The sequence below is a fragment of the Podarcis pityusensis genome (genome assembly GCF_964106645.2).
Source record: "Podarcis pityusensis genome assembly, chromosome: 9".
Lineage (NCBI taxonomy): Eukaryota > Metazoa > Chordata > Lepidosauria > Squamata > Lacertidae > Podarcis > Podarcis pityusensis.
The window spans coordinates 48278764-48300284 of record NC_138034.1 but is presented as its reverse complement, the minus strand read 5'-3'; the positions used below and the strand labels follow the sequence as shown (position 1 = coordinate 48300284).

At 43.0% G+C, this 21521-nt stretch overlaps 1 protein-coding gene across 2 annotated transcripts in view; it reads left to right on the top strand.

The window, feature by feature from the left end:
- Nucleotides 1-21521, top strand: part of AFG2A (AFG2 AAA ATPase homolog A) — a 165476-nt gene that overhangs the window by 123394 nt on the left and 20561 nt on the right. For both annotated transcript variants that reach the window (XM_081021930.1, XM_081021929.1), the window contains exon 15: nt 14063-14227. In XM_081021930.1, the coding sequence (XP_080878056.1) occupies nt 14063-14227 (165 nt within the window). The remainder of the gene's footprint in view (nt 1-14062; nt 14228-21521) is intronic.

The following is a 21521-nucleotide window of genomic DNA, read 5'->3' as shown; positions in this document are numbered from 1 at the left end:
CACACTTATGCATATTGCGTGTCTGTGTATCTTTCCCCCTGTTATTAAAATTTGAGCACTTTATATATGAGCAGTCGCTGTCAGAAGCCAGCCCAGGCACATCTTATCCCTGGTGATTCCTGTAAAGAACTCGGAATCTGTCAGAAACAGCCTGCAGGATTGCAACGGCTCCTGGGTGATTAATTGCCAGAAGAGTCTGGTTCCAGGTTTCATTACATATAATTGTTATCTTTTCTTAAAGGGGTTCTTTTAAACCCCCACCTCAAAAGTTGCTTTTTAAAAATAATAAAATAAAGCATTTCTGAGGCTTAGCGGTTCTTTGCTTGGAGACCAGAAGACTCTCATATGGAAATGTACAACTTTTTAAAGGGTATTACCTGTTAATCAAGTCCTCCCCGGCCCCCTTTCAGCTAATTTTAACTTTACTGAAAATAATTCTACTAGAAGTCAGGGATAGATTTGTTATCTGGCCAACAACTGCAGTCAAGGGCTGGGAAGTGAAATTTACAGTGAAATCCTATTTAGATGTCCTCAGAAGTAAGTCTAATGGAGTTTAATGGACAAAATAAAAAAATCCTTCCAGTAGCACCTTTAAGACCAACTAAGTTAGTTCTTGGTATGAGCTTTCGTGTGCAAGCACACTTCTTCAGATACTTCTTCTTCTTCTTGCACACGAAAGCTCATACCAAGAACTAACTTAGTTGGTCTTAAAGGTGCTACTGGAAGGATTTTTTTATTTTGACTATGGCAGACCAACACGGCTACCTATCTGTAACTGGAGTTTAATGGAGTTACTCACAGATAAATGGGTAAAGGATTGCATCATTACTATACAGGCGACTCTCAACTTATTCAAGGGTTACATTCTGTGGATTGCGTCTAAAGCCAAAATCACGAATAGTCAAAACACATTGGGCTCAGTGGTGGGTGGGTGCCAATGTGGTTTTCCCCCAGACACCCCCACTCCCTTTCTACACCCATTTATTTATTTATTTATTTATTTATGCCAAGCGCAAAAAGCTGAGCGTGCACAAGTTAAATGCATGTAAGTTGTGAGTTACCTGTACTCAGGGTGAGGTCCAATGTAACTATGTTAATGCAAGAAGGAGAGATTGTTGTGCAGGCTATTGGTGTTGAGCAGGCAATAGCACACATGGATACCAGTATAACAGTGCACAACAGTATGCAACACTTCTGCAGGTCCAAGGTGTCTATTTTATTTTACTGTTATGCTATGCTATGCTGTGAATGGGGCAATGGATGGGTGTTGCACCAGTGGAATTATTATTACAGTATTATTATTATTATTATTATTATTATTATTATTATTATTTTGTTTATACCCCACCCATCTGGCTGGGTTTCCCCAGTCACTCTGGGCAGCTTCCAGCAAAATATAAAAAATAATAAAATGTCAGTTCCTGCTTTAAGAAGATATTATGAAGCTGCATGTTGGAGCTGGTTGAAAGAGTGGATGTTACTTAAATATACGGAAGTTTTGGAACTGGAGGGCTGGGATAAAATTTATGGATGGCATGGCTATTAATTTATAGGAAAATACAAGTACACAAAACATTTACGAACCACTTAGTGAGAATGGCCTTGTCTGAAGTATGGGAGAGAACAAAGGAGAAAATTATAGAAAAAACTCTGTGGTGGATCTCTCCACTAGAGGCAACCTCCACACTTAAAAACAATGCAAAACATTCGGGGCCAACTTATAAAGAGTTGGTGGAAGAAGTCAATGAAAATCATAAATTAAAAGAATATGAAGAATTAAAAAAGATGAGAATAAATTGGTTGGGATATTTTCAACTTAAAGCGACTTTTGAGAAAGATATAAAGAATAGAGGATTTGAAAACAAAATATCAAAATTAGATAAAGAAGTTCTACAAAATAATCAAAAAATACTCACAGAAATGTATAAATTACTAAATAATACACAAACAGATCAAGAAATTGAAAGAATATGTGCACTGTTCAGGGTTTTTTTCTGATATATAGTTGTGTTGTGTTTTTATCTTGTTTTTAGTCAGTTTATTTAATGTTGTTTTCAACATTCAATTCAAGTTGATTGAATATTTTTATGTAAACTTGGATTTTGTTGTACTAAGCAGCATATTTTATGAATAAATAATGCACATAAAAATTCACTATTAAAATATTATTTTTTAAAATGATTAAACCTGTTCCACACTTGGTATTATCTTAAAATGATTAAAACGGCCCTATTCTAGTTAAATTGACTCTTCAAAGGTTGATTTCAGTTGTAGTCAAACAACATCTGGGGCTTAAGGTTGGGGTGGCTACCCTAAGCTGACTCAAAAAGGAAACATTAGCATGCTGTTTGAATGTTGTTTGTGGTTTTTGCTATCTTTATAATGGAATCCTTCATGCTTTCTACCTTTTCTTTTAATGGACTGAGTGTCAGCAGACATTTCCTTCTTAAATTGTTCAGAAATACATTTGAAAAGCGCCAGATCTTCTTTCCACAACCTAGGGAGTTTTTGGTGCCATTATCAGGTTGTTAGAGTCACTTTGGGCTGCCAGGCCTTGTGCACTAAATTAATGATTGAGTCGTTGATAATATCTATTTTCTTTGCACCTTGAGTGCTCTGGGTTATAACAAATCAGTATTAAATCTTGTGGCAGGTTTCGTCATCATTTTCAGGCCATTTCAAAAGGTTTTTGCAGAGCTGGAAGGAAAGCTCCCAGTTTGCCATGTTGATTCAGTGACATCACCACCACCTCTGTTTGAATGTTATTATTTATTTGATTTATGAATTTCTTCCCATGTGCTGTCCCAAAGCAATTTATAATACCCATTTACAATACATAGAATGATTGCATTTTTTAAAAAAATCGTTAAAACATTTGCGTCTGTAAAGACAATTGAAACAATTACGCACATAAACACACAATTTAAAACAACAACAACATACACATATATAATCAGTTCAAATCCAGTACAGTGGTACCTCGGGTTAAGTACTTAATTCGTTCTGGAGGTCCGTTCTTAACCTGAAACTGTTCTTAACCTGAGGTACCACTTTAGCTAATGGGGCCTCCCACTGCCACCGCGCTGCCGGAGCACGATTTCTCTTCTCATCCTGAAGCAAAGTTCTTAACCCAAGGTACTATTTCTGGGTTAGTGGAGTATGTAACCTGAAGCGTATGTAACCTGAAGCGTATGTAACCCGAGGTACCACTGTACAGATACTGAATAGTGTTTAAAAAATCTTCACTTAGAACAGCTCTTTGAAAGAGGAATGTCTTCAACAGGCACTGAAAGGGCAAAAGAAGAAGTCATCTGTCTAATATGTGCCTTGATATTTGTACCTTCTTTCTTGCTCTCACCCTTCCCATGGCTGTTTGTGTTGTTGTTCGTCTGCTGTGCTTCACCAGCCTGTGTGTGCTGTTGCTTAATACCAGATCAGTAAATAATAAGTCCTCACTCATCCATTATTTGATGTTAGAGGTGCTTCACCGTTCCTCCTTCAAAATAACGCTACAGGAGAGGAGAAGCAGCAGTAGCACACCATTAACATAACGTCACAATCCTAGACATATCTATAAGTCTTCTGTTTTCAGCAGGGCTTACTCCTAGGTAGCTGTGCATAGGACTGCAGCCAAATTTCATTAGGGTTTTAAGTAGCATTCTTGTCTCCTCCCCAGCTCTGTTTATTTACAGTGGTGCCCCGCAAGACGAATGCCTCGCAAGACGGAAAACCCGCTAGACGAAAGGGTTTTCCGTTTTGGAGGTGCTTCGCAAAACGAATTTCCTATGTGCTTGCTTCGCAAGACGAAAATGTCTTGCGAGTTCCTGCGGGGTTTTTTTCCTCCCCCCCCCTTTTTCCCAAGCCGCTAAACCGCTTATCAGCTGATGGCTAAGCCGCTTATCAGCTGATCTTTAAGCCGCTTAACAGCTGATGCTAAGCCGCTTATCAGCTGATCTTTAAGCCGCTTATCAGCTGATCGTTAAGCCGCTTATCAGCTGATCTTTAAGCCGGCTAAGCCGCTAATACTGTAGCGCTAAGCCGCTAAACCTCTAATGGGCTTGCTTCGCAAGACAAAAAAACCCGCAAGACGAAGGGACTCGCGGAACGGATTCTTTTCGTCTTGCGAGGCACCACTGTATTTAAACCCAACTCTTGGAGACCTTTCCTAAGTGCATGATTTGTGACCCTTACTCTTCTGGTCCACTGTGATAACCTGCTTTGCAATAATATTAACAAATCGCATTTAACTATTGGATGCACATAAATCCACCATAGTGTTTATTTGTTTACATTGATCTCATCAATCTGCCCTTCCTTGGACTCATTTCAGATAAATATCCACTCCTTCTGAGTTGTCTAATCTTGCTAGGAACATCAAGCCACCTGTTTCTCTCTCTCTCTCTCTCCCCCCCCCCCCGCCGGCCAATCTTTTATTAATACTTTTGGGTAATAGCCATGTAAAATGTTTCTGCTTTGTTGACTGTGCCTTACAAAAGCGCTGCCACTTGATACTGCAGATTCTTCCTGAACACCTGCTGTCAAACACATCAAGTCTTTTCTTGTCAGTTTGCACAATGCTTCAGGTCTTGAGCAAGGCTGACATGACAGAAATGTTGTATAGCCTGATTCTTTAAAATAATTCTATTCCTGTCTCTGTCTAAAATAGTCAGTTCCCAACACTCTCTATTGGTCACAATCTCCTAACATTCTCATCATACAAACTACTTGTTTGGGAGTTGCAACGTAAAAGCCACCCCAGGGGTATATGATGAGGAAAGGGCAGTTCTTCCCATGCCATAGCCCTGATCTGAATCACACACACACACACACACACAGAGAGAGAGAGAGAGAGAGAGAGAGAGAGAGAGAGAGATTGTGAATCACACATACACACATATACACAAATACAGAGAGAAAGAGAGTGTGTGTGAGAGAGATTGTGAATCACACATATGCATATTCTGGAGCTGCCATCAGCTGTGAAGCGAAAGACATACCTGGGTTAGAAACACAGGAAGCTGCCTTATACAGAGTCAGAGCACCGGTAGATCGAGCTCATACTTACCCACACTGACTGGCAGCATCTTCTCCAGAGTCTCAGAAAGGGGATGCTCTCTACTCTACCTAGACATGCTGGGAATTGAACTTGAAACCTTCTGCATGCAGGGCAGATGCGCTACAACTGAGCTACAGCTCTTGCATCTTCCCCTTTGTGCCTAATAGCAGCTGAGTGGGGGACTGAAGTAAAGTAATCATGATGGGAGCAAAAAGCTCTCTCTCACACACACACACACCCACCAATCACATCATGGCTCTCGTCAAAATTAGCACTTGTTAATTAGCATATCAAAATTGCGTTTAATATATTAACTGTGGAACCCCAATATAGTGTGTTGTTTGGCTCTTACTAAGCAAGGAGACAGAGCAATTAAACAGATGAAAAAATGGGATCAAGAAAATAGGAGCCGACTCAGTTCTCAGCTATTCCCATTGGGTTCTCTGGAAGAAAATAAACCAGCTTCTAAATCTGGAACATAGTTGGGAGGCCCAAAATATGTTTTCTTATAAATATTTTGTACTCCTCAATATAAAAGATACTTGAAAGATCATCTTATCCCTTATATACCCAACTGATCACTGCCTTCTAAAGGAGAGGGAATCCTGGAGATACCATCGTATCAAGAGGTCTGTTCTGCACTATGTCAGCATCAGGGTGTGGCAGTGACTTTGGAACTCCCTCCCATTACATTTAAGTCGGGTGCCATTTATCTCTCTTGTCTTTTCAGTGCCTATTGACTTTACTCTTTCAACAAGCCTTCAAAGTGGATTTTCTTTTTATTCCAGTTAGTATCTGTACTGTACTGGATTTGGAATTGGAATGCTCCATCTCTTTCAATAGAGGCTGATCCATTTGGGGGGGGCACTGCCCCACCAACCTCAACAAGTCTTGGGGAGAAGACTGCAATTAGTTGGCTCTGCCTCTCATTAGATTAGGCTCCACCTACTGTGGCTCACCCTGATTTCTACTCAGCGGGCACTGCTGCTTCCGTCCACATCCTTTTATAAGTATCTGGGAAAGGAGGAGGGTGAAAGACAACAATTTCCCCCCTGAAAAGAAAAATAAAAGCTATTCAGTGACCCTCCCCCCCCCCAATCCTTCTGTTATGTACTGAAGTTCTCACCCTGGGCCAGCAGGGGGATACTGTAGATAGTTTTCACTCAGGTCCACATATGCAAATAAGGGATTGAAAGTGACGTTCAGTGATTGGATAGTTACAGAAAGTGTTACAGTTGCGTTGTAGTGGTGCTCTATATAAGCAGGCTGGCTGAATCCTTCAGTTCAGTTCAGTTCTGGCCTGTGAATAAACAAGAGCTGTTTGAAGAATCGCTGTGTCGTCTGACATGTTCACCCACAACTTAACACCTTCAAGTTTAGATGCTATGCAAAACAAAATGCGTACACACAAACCTGCCCCCGCCCCACAATTATATTCAGAAATCTTAAGAGAATGAAGCAGGAGAGTGTAATAGCCTTTGCCATAAGCCATGTTGAATTGCTGCTGCTGTTTTTAAAAAAGCGTACATGCCTACTGTGTGCACCTAAAGGGATACTGGATGCGTGCCAAAATGTTAAAAATTCCAAAGCAGCATCCTGATATAAATGTGACTTGACTGAACAATGAGCTGGCAGTTATATCTCCTAGCTTGTTGAGACTTTAAGGAAACACTCTGATGATCCTTTGGGCGGCTGCACTGAACTTGCAGTATAGCTTCCTTAGCTGAGAATATGTGCGCTTTTGTTTTAAAAATAACAGGACATCTCTTAGCATGCACAATACATTTTTTCCACCCCAGAGTACTCACAAAAGTCTTTTTAAAGAAACTAGGAAGGGTGTTAACTTGATCAATGCTGTGCAGGAAGGAAAGCTTCTTCCTACTATTTTTCAGCGTGACTTTCACTGACATGATCAGGCTGGGAAAAGTCTTATTGGCTGAGAGCCCAGGACAACCGTGCAATATCTCTAGTCAACTGGAACTCAAACTACACTGCCCAAGGGAAAACTATAACATAAAAAACAACTTGGGTTACGTGCTGTGCCTTAAACACATCCAGCTGAAAATGTGTTTAAAATTCTGAATTTGCATGCAAGCTGTTGTGGATGTGGGGTTGTTTGTTTGTTTGTTTAACAAGATGGCAATATTTATCAGCAAATTAAAATGTATTTTTTCATATTATTTATAAAGTTTAATAAGGAAGGATTCAGACAACTGGAATTCTACCCACCCACAATTGTGCCATCACCATGGGGTCAGTTCCACAAGGTTAAACATAGTTAAAAGGATATCATGTGTATTGTCCGATGTGCATTATCCAATACATGATGGCCCATAAGCTGCAATCCTTTTGACAACTAAGGTCATATTCAAACCATACTGTGATGGGACGATGAGCTGCTTGTGTGTAAAATCCTAGTCCCTCAGAGTTTGGTCAAGTTTGCAAACCTCTGTCTGTAACGGAGCCCCTTAAACATGGCTCCGTCAGTCGCTGGCAGATTCCGACAGTGGTTGCTTTCGGAATCGCTTCCAACATAAAAGCTCCTTAACGGAAACACGTCTTCTGGACTCTCTGCGTGACAGTTTCCGGCGAGGAGTGGGTGTCCCTACAGGAGGTCCTGAAACCTCCCCACTGTTTTCGCTGGAAGTGTCTCTGAGCCATCCCTCCAGCTCCCTTTCCCTCAGCTCAGCTCCTCTCCCCCTACTGGTTCCCTCTTCAGCTGCTGAGTCTCTCCCAACCTGTGTGAGCCCTTTCACTTCCCTTCCTTCCGATGGCAGTTCCCTGACATCCACCTCCCCTCCAGGGCCCCCTTCATCCCCTCTCGCCCCCTCCTCTACGGGCGGTGAGGAGGCAAAACCCCGGAATGAACTTCCTTCATCTTCCGATGTCCCGAACACTTCTCTCCACCTGTTGCGGTTCCTGGTCTCGAAGTACTCCTCCTCCTCAGAGTCCATCTCCCCTTCCCCTTCCGATTCCGAGAATCCTTCCAACTCCTCCTCCTCATCGGTGGTCCCAAAGTATTCCCTCCGGAACCTCTCCACAGGCTGAGGTTTCCTTGGGAACCTTTGATGGAACGTTTCTATCAATACCTCGTCATTGATATCTTCTGCCATTACCCAAGTGTTTTCTGACTCCGGTTCTCCTTCCCACGCTACCAAATACTCCACCTGATCCCCCTTCCATCTGGCGTCGAGGATTTCTGCCACATGGCTGCTGCATTCCCTTTCTTCTATGACCGGTCCCCGAGTGGCCATCCCTTCTCGTCCCCCCTCATACGGTGACAGTAACGACCTGTGAAATACTGGGTGCAGTTTCATGTGGTTGGGTAACCGGAGCCTGAAAGCCACTGGGTTGACCTGTTGAATGACCTCAAAGGGACCCAATCTCCTGGGTCTTAATTTCTTACAACCTCCTTTGAACGGCAACCCTTGGGTTGACAGCCACACCCTATCTCCCACCCTTATGGTTTCACCTTCCCTTCGGTTCTTGTCTGCCTGCCTCTTGTATTCTTCCTTCGCCCTTTCTAAGTTGAGTTGGAGCTGACGATGGATTGCTTCCATTTCTTCTACAAAATGCTCGGCTGCCGGGACACCCCATCTCTCCCCTTCTCCCCCTGGGAAAGCCCTGGGATGACACCCATAATTAGCCAAGAAGGGGCTCATCCCTGTGGACACATTCTCGGCATTGTTGTAGGCAAATTCCGCCAGCGCCAACTTTTCTACCCAGTCATTCTCTCTGTCATTGACATAACACCTCAGGTATTGCTGGAGGACCCCGTTTGCTCTTTCCGCCTGCCCGTTGGTTTCAGGGTGCCGGGCAGTCGAAAAGTTGACCTCCACCTGCAGTAAGCTCATGAGCTTCCTCCAGAACCTGGAAGTAAATTGTTTTCCTCGGTCTGAGACCACCCTCAATGGCACTCCGTGCAACCTAAAAATGTGTTCTACAAATAACTTCGCTGTCTCTTCCGCCGTGACTGCATGCGAGCAGGCTACAAAGTGGCACATCTTTGTTAGTAGGTCTACCACCACCATGATGGCTGTTTTCCCCTTGGACTTCGGCAGATCAGTCATAAAATCTATCGACACTGCCTCCCAAGGTCGTTCTGGGGTTGGTAAGGGTTCTAATAGCCCCGCCGGTGCCCGCCTCTCCCCTTTGGCTCGCTGGCATTGCTCACACCCTCTTACATACTCCCGTACATCTTCCCTCACCTTAGGCCACCAAAATTCCCTGGTGACCAACCACATGGTTTTGTGTTGTCCAAAATGCCCCGCCGTGGGGCTGTCGTGCAACTGCTTGAGTACCCTCCCCCTTAAGTCTCCTTCAGGGATATACAGTGCCCCTTTGTAATACAAAGCTCCATTTCTTTCCTCGAAACCCCCTGGTTCCTCTCCCTCACCCCTAAGACCTCTGAGCTTATTCTGGGCGTATTCATCATTCTCTGTTTCCTCTACCAGTTCTCTTTGTCCCACCAATGCCGCCCCACACACCCAGCGGTCCTCTGGAATGACATGTCTCTCTTCGGGTGCTCCCTCCCCCTCCAAATATTCAGGTTTGCGTGAGAGAGCGTCCGCCCTAATGTTCTCTGGGCCTGGCACGTAACAAATCTCAAAGTTAAATTTGGAGAACTCCTGGGCCCATCTCACTTGCCGTTGGTTGAGCACTCGTGCCGTCCTCCAATACTCTAGGTTCTTGTGGTCAGTGCACACTTGCACCTTATGTTGTGCGCCAATTAGCAGGTGCCTCCATCTCCGGAACGCCTCATGAATGGCTAGTAGTTCTCGGTCATACACCGTGTAGTTCCTCTCGGATTTGTTCAGCTTTCGCGAAAAAAAGGCACACGGTCTCCACTCTGACTCCTCCTTCCCTGGCTGCAGAAGCACCGCCCCAATAGCTCTGTCTGATGCGTCAGTTTCCACTCTCATCGGTTTTTGTAAATCCACATGCAGGAGTTGTTGTTCCGAGGCGAAGGCCCTTTTTAGTTCCTCAAATGCTCGCTCCGCCTCCTCAGTCCAAACGAACTTCTTCTTACTGCTGAGACAGTCCGTAATGGGCGCCGTCAGGTGGGCAAAGTTTCGGATGAACTTACGATAGAAGTTCCCAAATCCTAGGAACCTCTGCACATCCTTCCTTGTTTTGGGTGTTTTCCATTCCAGCACCGCCTGGACCTTGCCGGGATCCATGGCCAATCCCTTGTCTGACAGGCGATACCCCAGGAATTCCACCTCCTTGGTATGAAACTGACACTTCTCCAGTTTCACCCACAGCTGGTTGGCTTGCAGCCTGCTCAACACTTCTCTGACGTCTCTCACATGCTGCTCCTCATTCTCAGAATACACCAACACGTCGTCTAAGAAGGCCACACAATTCTTGTAAAGCAAAGGCCCCAGGACATGGTTCATAAACGATTGAAAGCACGCGGAGCCTCCTTGTAGGCCGAAGGGCATAACTAAATATTCAAATGCCCCCAAAGGGGTGAACATGGTGGTTTTCCATTCATCCCCCTTCCTTATTCGTATCAGGTTGTACGCCCCCCTTAGGTCCAGTTTAGTAAAAATCTTTCCCTTCCTGACCCTTGTCAAAATGTCGTCAATCCTGGGCATAGGGAAAGCCACTGGTTCTGACACTGCATTTAAGGCCCTGAAGTCACACCCAAGCCTCGGCTTGTTCGTGTTTTTTTTATCCACAAAAAACACTGGGCTGCCCCCCACCGCCCTGGACTCTCTGATGAACCCTCTCTTCAGGTTCTTGTCAATGAACTCTCTTAGCTCCTGCATCTCTCTGTCTGACATGGCGTACAGCTTGCCTACAGGGAGCTGTGCCCCAGGGAGTAAATTTATTTGACAGTCAAAGGGTCTATGCGGGGGTAGTTGGTCAGCTTCCCTTTCGCTGAAGACGTCGCGGAGATCTGCGTATTGTCGTGGTACCTTCACGTTCTCCGTTACTTCAGTCCCTGCTAGGGTGGCTTGGGCCCCTGCCAAACCCTTTCCCTCTTTGCAGTGTTCTAAGCAATGTGCTGAACCAAAAGAAACCACTCTCTGATGCCAGCCCACCAGCGGATCATGTAACGCTAGCCAGCTCATCCCCAATATAATGGGAGCTCCTCCCAAGGTGGCCACATTAAACGCTATCAGTTCGGTGTGCCTTGCCACCTTCATTATCATTGGGACGGTCTGCAAGCTGACTTCTCCTCCCAACAGCTCCCTGCCATCGATCGTGGTCACCTGCAGGGGGTTGCTTAAAGGTATCGTCTGTATCTGGTGTTCAGCTGCAAACTCTTTGCTCATGAAATTGCAGGAGCTGCCTGAGTCCAACAGCGCCTTTATCTTTAGAGGGTGTCCGTTTGGCAGCTCTAGCGCCACTTCTATCACTAGGGCGGGTTTAGGAGGTTCTGGCGTGGGCACTTTCACTGCTCTTTGGCCTGGCTGCTGTGCCCCGACGGTGGCAGCCAGGCGTTGGCTTTTACTTGCTTCGGTATTTCTTCCTCTCTTCCCTCCACAGCTCCTACCATCCCTTGCCATTCCTTCCTCTGGGGGCAGACTCTGGCAAAGTGACCTGGCTGTTGGCAGAGATAGCATTTCCGGGCGCCTTTTCCCTCCTTCTTTCCCCCCTCACTGGGCTTTGAAACTGCGCGCGCGCGCGCTGTTCCGATTTCCATCGGCTCTGCCGGCGGGAAAGTTGGCTCTGGAATGTCTGGAATGCGGAACTCCTTCCAACGTTCCCCCTTCCCTTCCCGCCTCTCCAATGCTCTCGCCTCCTGGCGCGCTCCTATGGTCAGCGCTGATTTGGTCAGCTGGTCCATAGACTCCGCCCTGGGCGCCCGGGAAAGTTCGTCTTTCACAGCCGAAGAAAGCCCTTCTTCAAAGAGCATTTGAATGGGTTCCGCCGATAGATCCCACCCCAATTTATGGATCAACATGGTGAACTCAGTCCAGTACTCACGGACAGATCGGCTCCCCTGTTTGCAAGCCATTAACTGTCTGCGGACCACTCCCTGTTCAATATCGCTGGAAAACATCAGATCCATGGCGCGAAAGAACTTCATCGTGTCCTTTAGGACGTCACTATTCGCTGCCATCAGGGGTCTAACCCAGTCTCTCGCCCCCTTTTCAAGATGCCCAATCACGAAAGCCACTCGTGATTCCTCGTCAGGGAATTCATCAAACTGCAGATTGAGGGCATATTGCATCTCTGTCCGAAAGCCATGATAGTCTTTGGGCTCCCCCCCAAACTTCTGCACCAATCCTGGTACCTTTCTGACGAGCTGGGTGTCTTTCCCCTTTTTGTCTGCATCCTGAGCCCTCCTCTCCTCAAGCCTCGCCGTCTGCAGCGCTAGCTGGACCTCCAACACCCGGTACCTTTCTTCCAGGCTTGGACCCGCTCCAGCTCCTGCTTCTCCGGTTCCGGCTGGGTTGCTCATGATGCCTTCTCCTGCACAAGCTGCTCACGAAGACTGTCGGAATGCTGTGATGGGACGATGAGCTGCTTGTGTGTAAAATCCTAGTCCCTCAGAGTTTGGTCAAGTTTGCAAACCTCTGTCTGTAACGGAGCCCCTTAAACATGGCTCCGTCAGTCGCTGGCAGATTCCGACAGTGGTTGCTTTCGGAATCGCTTCCAACATAAAAGCTCCTTAACGGAAACACGTCTTCTGGACTCTCTGCGTGACAGTTTCCGGCGAGGAGTGGGTGTCCCTACAGGAGGTCCTGAAACCTCCCCACTGTTTTCGCTGGAAGTGTCTCTGAGCCATCCCTCCAGCTCCCTTTCCCTCAGCTCAGCTCCTCTCCCCCTACTGGTTCCCTCTTCAGCTGCTGAGTCTCTCCCAACCTGTGTGAGCCCTTTCACTTCCCTTCCTTCCGATGGCAGTTCCCTGACACATACCTTTAAACCACACTTGTACTACTCTTACAAGAGTCTTGGCTTCACCCCCCCCCCCCAAAAAAAACCTGGGAACTGTAGTTGGTTAATGGTGCATGGAATAGTAGTTTTGGGAGGGATCTCCTATCAGCTTTCAGCATGGGAAGCCATGACTGTTTTAAGAGTGGCATAAGAGTACTTTAAATATATGGTGTGTATGTGCCCTAAGGCCCCCTATTCATTTTATTACAGCAACAAGAGAGGTACTGCAACATGGTTGTATCCTGTGAACACAAGCATGCTGGATATGATGGTGCTGCAATTCCTCCTCGTGTGAGCATCACCTGCCTAGGGTTTCCAATGAAGGAACAGTGTCGCAGCAATTCTTGTGTCACTGGGAGTTCATTTGTTCTGGGCCTTGGTTCAATGAGGAGTGGTGTTCATAAGAAGTCACTGCAAGGGAGTGGGGAAACATCCATCATGCTTTGTGCACTTCCAGCTAGCAGCAGTCAGTAATGTTAAGTAGGGTCTGTGACATGCACCTTGTGGTGACACCATGTCAAAACTCATTTATTTACTGAGGCAAGTTTTAAAGTTGATCAGTAGGTCATCTCTTTGGTATTTTGACTGCCTCTTTTGTTTTTACTAATGGTACTATTTTATTCTTTATTGTTTTATACTGTATGCAATTAAATTCATGTTTGTTTACATTTTTCTTTACCTCTGAAAACTGGCTCAGATAATTTTTAACAATCAAACAAATAATTGGGCCTATATGTTATGGAGAAAGTGGCATGGGCTGCATTTTTTTAGCAGGAACCCTGTGGTAGGTGTTACAATTATTACTTCCTCCTGTGTTACTTACCTGATGCAAATATTAGAAAAGGCACATAAAGATGAATGCAAATTACAGGTGTCTGTTTTGCTCTCAGTATGTGTACTAGAAAGCCGCTGTGCAAATCAGCTTCCTGTTATGCATTTCGGATACTCAGTGGCCACTTGCGCATTATATCTTATGTAACTTTTGCGATGGAGATGTTAATTCCTATGTCAAAAAGCTGCTGTAACAATTAATCAGAGGAAAATAATTCTGTAAGTCATTTTCTTTGTCAGCTTCCTTCTGAGCCAATAATTTATTTTTTTTAATCACCTTAGGCTTTGATGCGACCTGGTCGAATTGACAGAATCATATACGTGCCTCTTCCTGATGCAGCTACTCGTAAAGAAATATTTAAAATCCAGTTTTCTGCCATGCCTGTGTCTGAGGAGGTCCACATGGATGAGCTTGTACAACAAACACAGAAGTATTCAGGAGCAGAGGTAAGAACGCAGTGCCATATGAAAATGTGAAATCCTAATAATTATTACTATTTGTTTGATTTCCTGTAATTGTGTTTTACCATCTTGTTTGTGTTCCTCCTCATAACATCGTAAGTGAAATGGCATTTTACATATTGAGGAACAAATTGCTGTCAAGGCTGTGCAGTCAGTTGGTCAGATCCGTCTTTCTAATCTATATCAGAAGCAGATCTAGCAGTTGGTGGAACTGGCCGTGGGGGGATGACATGCAAAAATCACCTATCAGACTATGGCATGTATGATGTATACAGTATGTGTGTGGTATTGTGCCACCGCTGTCAGGGTGAGATCAAATGCGGTAGAAGCTTCCTGACCTCCGTGTACTGTGGCACAAAGACATGCAAATTATTTTGCCCTTCCTCTTCACCTTGTCTGCACTGCAAACACTTTGAGTAGCTGGGTCACATAAAATAGTAATTTCTAAGGTGGCTATTGCGATAAAGTGATTTTTTTCTGAGGTGAAGGCGCCGATACAGCTCCTTGCCAATGGTACAAGGGACCCTAGGTATGCCTGTAGAAATTCTTCACACATTTAAAAAACAAGAACCAAAAACTATAGTGAAAGCATTTCTGTGTAGCGCTTAATGTGAAACCTGTGTGCAGATTACATAAATAATGTGTGCATGTTGTGATTCGAGCTGAAAGATCAAGGACCATAGCAAATGATGATTTCCACATGAGTTTTGTGTTAATTTCTGCCGTGCAAGTGGATAATAATTTTGACCCAATAAAGAAAACACTTAGCTACCCCTCCCAGTTTGGTGTCATCTGCAAATTTGATGAGCATCCCCTCAATTCCTTCATCCAAGTCGTTTATAAAGACGTTGAACAACAACAGGCCCAGGACAGAACCCTGTGGCACCCTACTTGTGCTATGTGTATTATCAAGAACTGCTTTGTATAATTCTGGTTGTCCACTGAATTGAGAATGTGAGACAGTCATATGTAGATGTGCTCTGAGAGAACAGCTGTCTGTTGGATTACAGTGATGTACAAAATGAAAGGTTGACCAATGCAGCAGTAACAGGCGAGTTACCATTATTAAATCCCTACTCGTTATAGTGATTTCATATTTCTTTATTTAAATCATGTAAAATCCATCTTTAAACCAGGTGTCACCAAGATAATATAGAAAATAATATAATCCACTAAAACACATTAAACATCATTAGAGTATAAAGATTTACATCTGCCTTATCTAAGGAACAATAAAAATGACTATAACATATAAAAGATCCAGGAAGGACAGAGTGAACAGATAAGTTTTTTTACTAGCGAATATAATAGCTGTACTATTGGCACCTGCCAGATATCCAGGAGAGACCATTCCATAAGGGGGCCGCCACAAAGAAAGCCTGTCATCAGGTGGTCATAATATGAATATTCGCAGGACAAGAACAACCAAGAGGGCTTTATCTGGTGATCACAGTGAGTGGGTAGATCTATATTTAATGTGTGTGCATATGGTATATATGTACTGATTGACCTTACCATTTGTTGTTCAGAGTTGGTGATGGAGGCCAATAGAGCTGCGACTAACACCCAGGAGTTGTCTCACTAGATTTATATATAACACGATATTTATATGTGTGTGTATGTTTACAGTATATGAAAACCACAAAAGCCATTTCTTAGAGCCTTTTAGAGGAGCTTTTCAGACAATTGCCTAGTTTCATTAACAAGCTTTATCTCATTACATCTCTAGTTCCCTGCCTTACCGTTTTACATTTTACAGCAAAAAGGAATCACTTTAGTTGATAACTTCATGATACTTGATTTATGGCAACCACTTATAGCAAAGAGCAGAATTATGGCAACCCACTGGGGTTCTAAGCAGTGCAAATACTTTACTATTCATGTAGTGCTGAACTATTATTTTTAATGCACCTTACTGTTTTTCATTTTTCATATATGTCATAAACAGCAACCCCTCCCATTCTTCCATAGATGCATCCATGTAAGTAAGAGAGTATACAGTGATAATCAGTCAATATTTATCTCAAATGGTTACCAAATTTTGCTCAGTGAAAGCAGTTTTTCAGAATAATCAAATATTATGGAATTAGTAAAGAGGTGATTGTGGTGTTGTTGTTGTTTTTTTAGAATGATGTATTCACGTAGCATGAACTTGCTGAAAATTAATTTGTTTGCTTAACAGTTTTTTTAAAAAATACCAATTTAACTGACATCCCAAATAAACAGTCTTCGTCCAATATTATACTTAGGTTGCTTTCTTCTGAAAAGATTGTGAGGAAACATAGTATCCAAAGCAGACTGCCATCTATCCCAGAAAAAGAAAATCCTAGTTATGCCTCATGTTTAGATCTCTCGTTGACTAGCTTTGAAAGTAGTTTTTTAAAAGGAATAGCTGCATAGCTTAGACAAGAAAGCCTATTTACAAGAAATAACTTGCCATGGAAGTCAGAGGCAGGCAATTCTACCCTCAGTCCTCCAAACAGAGGAGTAGCTGTATCTCATAGTGTGTTTGTTATTAGTTTCCTTGCTACCTGTAATCTCTAGTTTCATTTGGGAGAGAAACCTTTTTCTCCTATTCTGATCAACTTTGAGTTGAACATTTGATCTAACAAGTCTGCAGCGGGATATTGAGCAGAAATGTTCCCCTTTTCTTTCCACTGAAGGAACAAGCGTTAGAGAAGATGATGAGCTAATGAAAAGGTAGAAAGCATAAATCACCTTACAGTGTTTAATTTTTACATTCCTCACCCTTTCATCAGTCCACAGAAACAACAATTGAAATGAAGTAATAGTTCTTATGCCAATGAACAGAAGTTTTAAGCTTACTTTCAGCCTTCAGAATTTTTAAGGTTCTTGCAAATGAGGTTAGAAGTAGTGTTAATGATACAGTATTATGTTGGGTAGTTCTTTGCTTAATCACAAGGTTCAGGGTCCAGAAGTCATGAGTACCAAATATTTTTGTGCATTCTTGGATTTCCTCTTTTTTTTATACACAACAGCATCCCATGCCATTCTAAGCTGTTTCGTGATTTTTCAGTGTATTTTAAAAATGGATATTTTAGGGAAAGTGGTGTAAGTTTCTTAGGGATCACTTCATCTTAGTAATTTCCAGCTTTAAATTGCATAGAATTTGTCTCAATAAAACTGGCGCTGCTTATTCTATAAAGCTCAGCATAGTCTTTCTTAATTTGCTTTCTGGTGTTGTAATTAAAATTGCACACGAAGCCCTAAAGAACTGTTTGTTTCAAGTAAAAATGAAATCATGTGAATCCTGACAGATGGCAGGTTCCTAATTCTGTCATTCGGAAACTCTCTTATCCGGAAAGGATAATATAATTATAATTATCATACATTATCTACAATAAAAGGGTGAGTTTAGATGAAACATGTCTTGGCAGAATAGAGACTTGATTCCTTCTTTTAATAAGCACGTATGCTGATCCTTATTCTAAATCTGACTTTTAAAAGAAGTTTATTACATCATTTTTCTTTTCAAATTAAAAGGACGACTGATCTGCTTTGTCCTAAATCTTTTCTCTTCGAACTGTGGAGGAAATATATAGGATAAATTATAAGAGTTCTATGAAAGAAATTAGCATTTAAACATTTCTGGAAACCAGAGCCTAGTTATCATCTCCTCCTTCCAATTCTGCAGCAAATTCCTTTTTAAATTCAGAAGTAGTTATAAAGACAACTCTCATGAGCAGGTCGAGCATGTGTGTGAAACATTCTGCTGAGAATTATAAAAACTGAAACATCCTGCTTTCTAGTATAGAGCATCTCTTTGAGGTACATACGTTTATGGAAAATTAAGATGTGAGACAGTCTTAACTTTATGGCAGACAGTTTATAGTGTGAGAGCCAAGGCTGGCATCATGTTATATGGTATATCATATAACCATGCTTACCAAAGAGACGTTAAATGTGAGTAGAAACTATAAATCTATCACTTATACCTAGAGGACTTGGTGTAAATTTTATCCTCCTTGCCGAGCAATAACTCACAAGGGTGGCACACAGCATGTACAACAAAATGCTGGTCAACTTTCACTCATGCTGTACCATGGGCTTATTTGATGTCAGGAAAGCATCATTGTGTTGCCATAAAGTCATATTGTACTGTATAGCATAGCTGAACTCTCATCTCAATCTTAAAGCACATCTGATTAAATGTAAGTCACGAGGAAGGACGCTGCTGATTTAAACCACCTCTTACATTCAGTAAAGAAAATGTAGACAGTTTTATCACTGGGAATGACTCTGCACAGAGTTCTACTACATTTCGTTGTTTGTTTCATAAAAATCAAGGAAAAAAATACAACCTGTTTGTAAAATTCATAGGCAAACATGCCTGTTGCTGAGCACTGGGGATCGTTTTATTTTGGGAACTACAACCCCCACCCCCAAACATCCAAAGAAGTATTCCTGTATCATATTTCCATTCTGGTTCAGGAGTAGCTTACAGTCTTTTTAGGGGAAAGCCCCATTGACTTTCTAAGTAAACATATTTGGCCTCAGACTGTCTCACTCTCAGTTACATTTGCAACACAGTCTTGACTGTTCATACAGAGTTAGCACATGAAAAATGTAGTATAACAGTACTTATTATAATCCATTATGTCAGCCTCTCTCACACATGAAGCATTAAGAAATTTGTGGGCCTTGTTGCACTTTTGAGTGTATCTTTCATTCAATAGCTCAAATTTCTGTCATGTGGCTGTACTATAAAGAAATGGATAGGAAGCTTGATAAACTTGCTTGATGTGTATCTGTAGAATGCATGTGTGATGCCAGAAGAGAACGGAGACTGCCTTGCCACTTTTCTTTCCTGCCCCCTGACCGCCTCACCACTAGTGTCAAGTAATAATGGAATTATGTGAGCCTCTTCCAGATATATGCACATTGGTGAAGGAGACAGCAGTCAGCTATCCAGGAAGAAGGAGAGAGGGGATGGATGCACTTGCCCTTTCCCCCCAGTCCTGAAGACAAGAGAAACACTGAATTGAGTTCTTTGCCCTGGAGGGGGAATGGCCCACAACTGGCAAAATGAGACCACATCCTTGTGTCCTGGTCCAGATTCTGAGTTAGCAGAATCAGGCCAGAAGGTGAGGGATTTCCCTACAAGATTGTTTGATTGAACTCCGTACTATTAGAAAAAACTGGATGCCCTACCCCCCTGGTCAAAAAACTTATTGGAGAATATGCTTAGCCACCAGGTGCATATATGCATGTGCACATATATGCATGTGCTTAAGAATATGGAATCGGTATGAATACTATACTGAAAAGGAGGAAATACACATTAGTGGATTTTCACAGGTCTTCACTTGCTGTTTACTAATTTTATATCTCCTCCATCTTCCCCACCGTCCTCCATTTGTTCACATAAAGTTGTCAAAAACTCTTCTGTGTAAAATGTAGGAGAAAGAAGTGTGTCGCCAGCACCACGGGGGCTGCTGTCACTTAGTAGAGGCTACAAAAGAAAGTCGGAAAGTAGCAATCTATCATCCAGCTGTGCTTCCCCTTCCCCCTCGCTCCCGTCCCAGTCTTCCCTGGGGCCATGCTTCTTTATTGTCCTCTGACTTAGCAGTGGTTCCCAGTAAAGGAAAAACATGTTGCTGTTTATAAGCAGTTGGGAATTTAATTCTAGAAGGAAATGGTCTCTTTCGGAAGTTGCTATTGTTTGTTTTTTCAGGCTGGTTTTTTAATTGTTTTTAAGTAAGTTGCAGATTTAATATTTATTTTATCAAGTTCATTTTAAAAAAAATACAAATCAAATTACACTGGTCAGCCTTGAGAATTTTGCATGCTCCTTGGGAGCAGTTTTACTCTCTTCAAGATGCAGTTACTAACGTAATCTTAGTTCTTGTAGCAAATAGTGAAATGCCTGGTGCTTTCTGCATGCAGCACTTTTATGTTGTGGGGTAGGTGGGGTGGCTAACCTTTTTCATACTGAGAACCACATTAACCCATGATCAACTCTGCAGGGTCCTCATGTCAAAGTGGGCATGGCCAAGGTGTAAAAATGGGTGTGGTGGGAATGGTAGTTCTTGGCACTTCGTTTTGAAAAGTCTTTCCCATCAGTTAGGTAAAGGTAAAGGGACCCCTGACCATTAGGTCCAGTCGTGGCCGACTCTGGGGTTGCGGCGCTCGTCTCGCTTTACTGGCCAAGGGAGCCGGCGTACAGCTTCCGGGTCATGTGGCCAGCATGACTAAGCTGCTTCTGGCGAACCAGAGCAGCGCACGAAAACACCGTTTACCTTCCCACCAGAGCGGTACCTGTTTACCGTATTTTTTGCTCTATAACACGCACCAGACCATAACACGCACGTAGTTTTTAGAGGAGGAAAACAAGAAAAAAAAATATTCTAAACGAAATAGTGGATATATGATTTTTGTGGTTCATGCTGTGGCCACAGACATGTGATCTGACAGTGAGTTTGGAGTAGCCCAATGCAAAAATCCTGAGGATCCATGTGGATCCATGCTTTGTAATCACAGAGGAGGGAAGGAAGGGGAACCATGGATCCTCTGCTCACGACTGCAGCAGATCCCCCCCGCCACCTGCAGGAATTCGCTCCATAACACGCACAGACATTTCCCCTTACTTTCTAGGAGGAAAAAAGTGAGTGTTATGGTGCAAAAAATACAGTATCTACTTGCACTTTGATGTGCTTACGAACTGCTAGGTTGGCAGGAGCTGGGACCGAACAATGGGAGCTCACCCCTTCGCGGGGATTCGAACCGCCAACCTTCTGATCGGCAAGTCCTAGGCTCTGTGGTTTAACCCACAGCGCCACCCATGTCCCTCTTCCCATCACTTATTTTACACTATTTTAAATTAATTTTTTAATCATGCATTATTCATTATTAAATTCAAGGTTTTTAGAAAAAGACCTTCCCCTTTTTTAAAGGAGCAATTTTATGTGGACTCTACCACTTCCTTGACATCCTGTTATTCCTGAGCTTTGCATTCTTACTCTTGTTGGCATTAGGTTATATAACTACCTGAAGGTTATGTAACTATCTGAAGGCTAATTTAGATAGGATGTTTATGCTGAACTAACACCCTAGTCAGCCATCTAGCTGCTTCCATCAAGCCCAGCTTGATAGCACCAGGAGTCTTTCCCACAATCTGTCTTTACAGATTATCATTATAGATACTTCATGTAAAATGATCTGCTTCGGTGTCTAATCATGCTATATTTGATGTGTAAAAACAATTCAAATCAGAACACAACATGTTCAATAAAAATCCATTTTTTCTCTTGAAGGCAGT